The sequence below is a fragment of the Aegilops tauschii genome, chromosome 5 (genome assembly GCF_002575655.3).
Source record: "Aegilops tauschii subsp. strangulata cultivar AL8/78 chromosome 5, Aet v6.0, whole genome shotgun sequence".
NCBI lineage: Eukaryota > Viridiplantae > Streptophyta > Magnoliopsida > Poales > Poaceae > Aegilops > Aegilops tauschii.
In genome coordinates, this window is record NC_053039.3 from 425,518,262 (window position 1) to 425,527,075 (window position 8,814).

At 47.3% G+C, this 8,814-nt stretch overlaps 1 protein-coding gene across 1 annotated transcript; it reads right to left on the reverse strand.

Moving 5' to 3' along the window:
• Positions 1-6,655: 6,655 nt before the first annotated feature.
• Positions 6,656-8,143, reverse strand: LOC109753264 (dehydration-responsive element-binding protein 1B). The gene is made up of 2 exons (XM_020312174.4): positions 7,394-8,143; positions 6,656-7,274 (listed from the first exon to the last, which is right to left on the reverse strand). Exon 1 carries the CDS (start codon positions 8,051-8,053, stop codon positions 7,415-7,417), a length of 639 nt encoding a protein of 212 aa, XP_020167763.1. The 5' UTR covers positions 8,054-8,143; the 3' UTR covers positions 6,656-7,274; positions 7,394-7,414.
• Between the last annotated feature and the right edge of the window lie 671 nt (positions 8,144-8,814).

Below are 8,814 nucleotides of genomic sequence, written 5' to 3' on the forward strand. Positions count from 1 at the left end.
TCCTATCTTCTAGTACATGTTTCTATTCTGCAATGTCGTGCTCAGTTAACTCTTTTGGTTCATTTGGTCTGCTGTCCATTTAACTGTTTGGTTCAGTTCTGCAATTTGATTTTCATTTGCTGTGGGTACAATTTTGTATTGTTATGCATGTGACACCAATCGAATTTGGCTATACTAAATACATATTCTACTGATAGTATGGCAACTCTCAATTAACCTGATCAAGATCTTCCTTATGTGTGTTGCAGGGAAACAATGGGAGACACTGTGGTTTACCATTGAGGTTTGTTCAAGCATGGTCCTTTGGCTAATAGCACATTATTGTGCAGTTGCAGGAATCATTCTAATATTTAGGTTTCTTACAATTTGGTCTTGCACATGTAGGTCCTGATGTCAGAGGCTTAGACCCACTGTTCGACCCATTTTGCATATGGGGAAATGAGATGTCCATGAATATCAGTCAAGTCAAGAAACCCAGAAAGATTATTAGGATGAAGAAACTTGCGACGAATAACAGCAAGATCTTTGTTTGCACAATGAAGAAGACATCAGTCAACTATAGGATGGTACTAACTCTTTACCTTGTTTTTACCCCTTGCGCCATTTCAAAATTTATAACAGCGATTTATGCATATCTTTGTTTTCAGTACTTTTCAAAGCAGTTAACGGATGGTTACCTCTCAAACCACCTGCATGGTCAAGAGGCGAGGAAGGTATTCATTCAACACCCACGATACAATATTGAAGTCTTGCTGAAGAGGACGAAGGTTGGGCGGGCAATTATCCATAGCCACTGGCCTAAAGTTGCAAGGATATTAAACATCACTGAAGGCTCAATATTTTCCTTCAGCTTCTGCAGTTTCCCAGATGAGATTCATCTGTCTATTTACCATGTATGATGCTAATTTCCAAAGGTTTTTGATGTTGCATGTGAAACTTGGTGATGTTGTGTAATGGCGTAACTGAGTGCCGAAGCTATCTGATGTAATTCGATTATGAAATCCCGGTTGCTGTTACACGGATATGAAATATCTGGTGTGTTTTATAAGAAATATCAATTTGATTAGTACATGGATTATCAATAATAGGCTAATTACTCTTCTTATTGGGGGTTTCTATTGCAGACGGTTACTCAGACAGCACCATGGGCGATGAACTCAAACAACCCGCACGGTTTCTAGAAAGTAGGCGTGTTCAATCAACTAACAATCACACACGGCTTCCGGCAGCGAACTATTTGCGTTAGGCCACCTTTCACAAACGTTTCCACACAAAGAACTGTGTGTGATATACATACCAACGGAAATGGTTTTCTAGGATTCACCGTGTGGGATGTACATACGAACGGAAACAATTGGGTTTTGATGGCCTGCCAGATTGCACACGAGCCAGCCTGTGAGCTAGGAGGGCCTATCCCCGACGGTTTCTGGGTCGTGTGGGAAGGACCCCCCTATCGCCCACACTCACTTGGCGACGGTTCCAAACACCGTCGCGGAAAGGGGTTAAAAACCGTTTGTATAGCACGTCGTTGTACCAGTGCATGGCAATCCCTACTCACTCACATTGATATCTATTGAAGGGCATCTCCATAGCCCGTTGATACGCCTAGTTGATGTGAGACTATCTCCTTCTTTTTGTCTTCTCCACAACCACCATATTCTATTCCACCTATAGTGTTATGTCCATGGCTCACGCTCATGTATTGCGTGGAAGTTGAAAAAGATTGGGAACAACAAAAGTATGAAACAATTGCTTGGCTTGTCATCGGAGTTGTGCATGATTTGAATATTTTTTGTGTGATGAATATGGGGCATAGCCAGACTATAAGATTTTGTAGGGATAAGCTTTCTTTGGCCATGTTATTTTGAGAAGACATAATTGCCTTGTTAGTATGCTTGAAGTAGTATTGTTTTTATGTCAATATTAAACTTTTGTTTTGAATCTTATGGATCTGAAAATTCATGCCACAATAATGAAAAATTACATGGATAAATATGTTAGGTAGCAATCTACATCAAAAATTATATTTTTATCATTTACCTACTCGAGGACGAGCAGGAATTAAGCTTGGGTATGCTTGATACGTCTCCAACGTATCTATAATTTTTGATTGTTCCATGCTATTATATTATCTGTTTTCGATGTTTTATATGCATTAATATGCTATTTCATATTATTTTTGGGACTAACCTATTAACCTAGAGCCCATTGTCAGTTTCTGTTTTTTCCTTGTTTTTGAGTTTCGCTGAAAAGGAATACCAAAGGCATTCCAAACGAAAGAAAACCTTCGTGGTGATTTTTCTTGGACCAGAAGACATCCAGGAGACTTGGAGATCAAGTCGGAAGAGCCATGAGGCAGCCACAAGGGGGGAGGGCGCGCCCCTGCCTTATGGGCCCCTCGTGACTCCCCTGAGCTAATTATGCCTCCTATATATTCACATATATTCCCAAACCACCAGAAGTATCGATGAAAACACTTTTCAGCCGCCGCAACCATTTGTACCCGTGAGATCCCATCTTGGGGCCTTTTCCGGCATCCTGCCGGAGGGGGATTCGATCACCGAGGGCTTCTACATCAACTCTATGGACCTTTCGATGAAGCGTGAGTAGTTTATCTCAGACCTACGGGCCCATAGCTAGTAGCTAGATGTCTTCTTCTCTCTCTTTTATTCTCAATACCATGTTCTCCTCGATGTTCTTGGAGATCTATCCGATGTAATCTTCTTTTGCGGTGTGTTTGTCGAGATACGATGAATTGTGGATTTATGATCAGCTTATCTATGAATATTATTTGAATATTCTCTGAATTCTTATATGCATGATTTGATATCTTTGTAATTCTCTTCGAACTATCGGTTTGGTTTGGCCAACTAGATTGTTTTTTCTTGCAATGGGAGAAGTGCTTAGCTTTGGGTTCAATCTTGCGGTGTCCTTTCCTAGTGCAACAGGTGCAGCAAGGCACGTATTGTATTGTTGCCATCGAGGATAAAAAGATGGGGTTTACATCATATTGCTTGACTTTATTCCTCTACATCATGTCATCTTACTTAATGTGTTACTCTGTTCTTCATGAACTTAATACTCTAGATGCAAGCAGGAGTCGATCGATGTGTGGAGTAATAGTAGTAAATGCAGGCAGGAGTCGGTCTACTTGACACGGACATGATGCCTATATTACATAATCATTGCCTTAGATATCGTCATAACTTTGCGCTTTTCTATCAATTGCTCGACAGTAATTTCTTCACCCACCGTATTATTTGCTATCTTGAGAGAAGCCTCTAGTGAAACCTATGGCCCCCGGGTCTATATTCCATCATATAATTTCCGATCTACTATTTTGCAATCTTTTACTTTCCGATCTATAAACCAAAAACCCAAAAATATTTACTTTATCTTTTGTCTAGTTTCATCTATCTCCATCAGATCTCACTTTTGCAAGTAACCGTGAAGGGATTGACAACCCCTTTATCGCGTTGGGTGCAAGTTGTTTGATTGTTTGTGCAGGTATTGGTGATTTGTCGTTGTCTCCTACTGGATTGATACCTTGGTTCTCAAACTGAGGGAAATACTTATCTCTACTTTGCTGCATCACCCTTTCCTCTTCAAGGGAAAAACCAACGCAAGCTCAAGAAGTAGCAGCGATGAGCCTCGCGCCGGATCCAAGCCCACTAGGGCGGACGCTATAGATTCCCGCCGGATCGATTTAGACTGTCGTCGTGCACTTTTCTCATGGCCGAGGTGGAGCGTAATGCGGATGGCCATCTCCTCCACTAGCTCGCATGGGATGAGCTTCCAATCTGCAAATCAGGTGACGGTTGGCCGCCATGCCGGAGAAAGCCAAAGACCGCTGCAAGGGAGCTTGGGGATGGAATGGAGTGGCTAAAGTTTGGTCCGGGAAGCTGATAAGGATGGACATATGTGGGATTGTGTGGGCCAACATGGGCCAGAATGTGGCGGACGCTCCCGGTCCTTCCGTATCCATCCTAAAGTTGAGCTGGATATGTGGAATGCCTGTGAACCAAGGTGTTTGGTGCGTGTATGAGACATCCGTTTGGAATGGTTTTTTCTACCGATCAGTAATCGAGCCCGTCTGTTCAGCCAGTTTGGGCCGGTCTGAGGATCCCGACTGTGGATGTTCCTACCTCTATCTTCGTCGATGTTAGAATAAATCCGAGGCATACTGTTGATCATCCGAGGACCAAGCACTCACACGAGCATGACACCGAGATTTGTTAACGAGGTTCACCGATATGACTACATCCCCGGGGCTTGACTATGGGCGCTCCTCCCCATGACATCGCTACAATACCGCACCCGGTCGCCCTAGACGCCGGCGGTGCCGGCTTCCCCTGCGTTCCTGTGCTATTATGTTGGCATAGGTTACATCATGTGTCTACCCCCACCATATATGAGAGGCCTAGGATACAAGTGTCCTATTAGGACATGACTCCACCGATCGATGACAAGTTTTACGCTTCCATCGGACCACTGGGCTCCAGTCCGAACTACGTGTCACTAGCTTTTTTCTTGCTGAATAGGCTTCGACTCTCTGTCGACTTATGTCGTAGCCCCTCAATCAGCACCGAGTGAAGTCTACCTCCAGACCTCAGCTCCACCTTCAACATGACTCCATCCATGGTAGATGATCAGTCCACCCCGCGCCTCGTCGATTTCAAGCTCTCACGTGCACCGTCTTGAATCAACCTCGCGCCATAGTCTTGTCGGAGCCACACAGACCCTCGGGCATTTGCCACGTGTTTGCACATCTCAGAAGTCGGTCACCATCAGCATCACGCTCCTATGTCGTCGTCGCCGATCCTACCACCGTCTACTACACCAACCGACTTGCATCGATCCGTCAGACTGTCTAGTCCGACCCAACCGAACTTGTTCGACTGCAATCATGCACCATCCTGCACCATGACCGCTTGCACATCTATGCATGTCTTGGACGCTCTGTGTTTGCATGATCCTCATGATGCGCTTGTCCGCGCGCTTCCGCAGCCTATCCACGTGTTTCAAGCCATCTCAACAAACCGGCCCAGAAAAAACTTCCGTGCAACCTGCATAATTTTTCTTGTCTCTATTTGTTGTTGTAGCTTCTCCGTGCACATTGGCAGAAAAGATCAAATCCAAAACTGCCCATGTACACACACATGGCTTTGGCACCTTTTTTCTCAAACAAATCTCACGTCTTAGCTTCCATGTTGGTTGTGTCGCGTGTATCATCAGCAGCACCTCGCAAATTAGACCCCACCAGGCCTTGCCCAAAGCCTCCACCTCATGGATGCACAAGGGCCTAGCCCATTAAGCACGCAACCAGCTAGCCCCACTGGGCCAGCCTGCCACGCCCTAGGCTGCCCACGAGGCTCCTCGGCTTCGGCTCCCCGTGACTTTGAAATCACTAATTAAGGAGTACTCGTTGCAAAGAACACTCCATCTTCCCACGTCACGACAAGTGACGCACATGCAGCGCGTCACTTGTCGTAATCTGGGAGTTTTTATTTTTTTTCGTAGATTCGTTTATTCAAAATGTTTTATCTCTTAAACCGTGCGTCCAAATCTCAAACCGTTTCACCGTTGGATTCCTCGCGTCGAGATCTTCAAAACTAGATCCCATGTTGATAGGTTTTGACGAACTTTTTTTCTCATGAAAAAACCGGACGAAAAAACCGGACGAAAAAACCAAACCGGGAGCACGGTTTTTTCCCTTTCCGAAAGAGGCACGCCCGTGCCTCTCGCGAAATCACAACCGTGCCTCTCGCGGAAGCAAAACCGTGACTCTCGTGGAAAGAAAAAAAAACAGAAAACACGTTTTTTCCCTTTCCGAAAAAGGCAACCCGTGACTCTCGCGAAAGCACAACCGTGCCTCTGGCAAAAGCAAAACCGTGACTCTCGCGAAAGAAGAAAAAAACAGAAAATACGTATTTTTTTCCTTCTCCGAGAGGCACGGCCGTGACTCTCGCAAAAGCACAACCGTGCCTCCCGCGGAAGCAAAACCGTGACTCTCGCGAAAAAAAAAACAAAAAACGCGTTTTGTTTTTCCCTTTCCGAGAGGCACGGCCGTGACTCTCACGAAAGCACAACCGTGCCTCTCGCGGAAGTAAAACCGTGACTCTCGCGAAAGAAAAAAAAACAGAAAACGCGTTTTTTTGTTTCCGAAAGGCACAACCATGACTCTCGCGAAAAAAAAGTGACTTTTCACGAAAGAAAAAAAGTAAACGCGTATTTTCGCGCAAAAAAAATTTTAAAATTTTTTTTTGGGTCGAAACGCTAAGGAAGACCCGGAAAAAACCGGGAAAAAACCGTTTAAAAAGCCGAAAACACGTGTGGAAAAATTAAAATACAAAATCTGGAGGGAGCGTCCAGAGCGCGACACGTGGCGAATGGCTGAGAGCGCGCCAAGTGGCGCTGATCGTTGCGAGGCTCCCGAAGGAGCGCTCGTTAACTAGTTGCTCCCCCGTGACTTTGGTCCGCGCCGCTTCGATCGAGCACGTCCGTCTCGCCGAAACAGATCGATCAGGTACCTATCCGATAGACAAGAAGTCCCAACGCACTCGCCTGACATCGCCTTCAGAGTTCAGACCGCTTCGTCTTCTAAGATCAACCTTCCACGGCCTCCACACAACCTAGCTCATGATACCACTTGTTAGAATAAATTCGAGGTATACTATCGATCATCCGAGGACCACGCAATCACACGAGTACGATACCGAGATTTGTTAACGAGATTCACCGATATGACTACATCCCCGAGGCTTGACTATGGGCACTCCTCCCTATGACACCGCTACAATACCGCACCCAGTCGCCCTGGACGCTGGCACATATCGCCGGCTTTTCCTGCGTTCCTGTGCTATTATGTTGGCATAGGTTACACATCATGTGTCTACCCCCACTATACATGAGAGGCCAAGGATACAAGTGTCCTATTAAAACACGACTCCATATCCTATCTAAACACGATACTACTACAAGTCCAACTGTAACCTACATTGTACATCATAGTCGACACAACTCTAGCAGTATGAGATATTTTAGACTCGCAGAACGAATCGTATGCTTTGGCATATAATCTGTCCAACAACCATTATTGTTGTCAAGTTGTATCATTCAACAGCGACGTCCTTTTCATTTGTCGTTTTCTTCTCCATGTTGTCATAAGATATTTTGATTGATTCCGGTCCATGGAGATTCAGTGCACCTGTGAGTACTGGACTACCAGATATGGTCATTTTTCTTTGGTCTTGATAGACAAATTCAGTCCTTCCCTGCAAATAGAAACCGGAAGCTTTCAAATACGGGGAAAAAATTGCTCCTGATGCTTACTCTGTATCTTCCCATATTTGGAAGAACACAACCACTAGTAGCCTAGTTTCTAAAACTGTACATGGCTTAATTAGTCGGATAATTAGTTCGAAAGCGGCGTGTAGACGCCGCTGTATTCGCCGCCATCCTCGCTCCACGTTCTGGCGGACGGCGGCTCCATGAGCATCCCCTGCGCCAAGCTCGCGTAGTACGAGCCGGCGTCCATGCCGCCAAACCAGTGCTCGTCCAACAAGTCGCTGGACGTGAACAGCTCGCTCGGCGTCGGCGAGCCTTGGGCGTCCTTTTCGCCGTCGTGCGTCTCCGACGTTGACACGACGGGGCGCTGCCGCTGGAACTCCAGGACGGCGATGGCGACGGCGTCCTTGATCTCCCGCGCGCTGCTGAAGCGGGACGAGCCAGCCGCGAGGACGGGCAGCATCCGCCAGGCGGAGTCGGCGAAGTTGAGGCAGGCGGCGCGGTCGAGGAGCGCGAGCACGGCGGAGTCGTGCGCGCGCGCCGCCATCTCGGCAGTGGTGAAGGTGCCGAGCCAGAGCCTGTACCCTTGCGCGCCGCGCACGCGAACCTCGCACACCCACTGCCCGAGCCGGCCCCGGCGCCGCACGCCGCGGTATAGCGGGTGGCGCGTCTCCCTGAACTTGGTCCGCCCTGCCGGCCTCTTGGGCGGCTCCGAGCACACCGTCCTGTGCCCCTCACGCGGGGAACCGGCAGCGGCGGTGTCCATCAGTTGCAGCGTCAAAAACTAGTGGAAAGTCGCTGCGTTGAGAGTTGCAGGTTGGTTTGAACGGTCGAGTTGGGATGAGAAGAAGGGAACCGAGGCGGGGAAGAATAAATAGGGAAGGTGGTCTAGTGGTTACCCGGCGGGGCGCTCGGGTGGTGGCAGCGGCGCGCCACAGAAGGAGACGGACAAAGCGGTAGGGTCCCACCCTCCATCTCTATCTCCTTCCTTCTGCTCTCGCTCCTTTTTACTTTGCAAGCAAGCAAAGCTTATGTGCCACAGGGATCACTTTTGTTTGCTTGTAGTACGTTTTACCCGTCGTTTCTACAAGTGTAGCCGTCCGAAGAATAACTAGCATAATGGAGCCACATATCTTTCTTTTATTTAGGGGATGGAGCCACATATCTAACCTAGTGAGGACAAACGCATCACATCTCGGCATCGTGCCAGTTGGCCATAGGATTCAGAGGACGGAGGGGAAGGGACAGCTCGTGATCACGACGTGAAGCACAGAAGCAGTGAAAAGATCTCTGATCCAGGGCCCCAACGTGGCCTCAACCGGCCGACTAGTGACTAGTAGATGGATTCCCTACCACATCTTGTGGATTAATTAGCGTAGCGTACGTCTACACCAGCCAGTGGAGTGGATTAAGCTGCCCGATATAGTCACCGCTCGTGAACGAATAGCGCCTATTTTTAGAACCATTTCGTAAGTATACGTACTGCAGCGTTGTCGTTACTGCTGTCCGTTGGCCTGCCGTTTTACT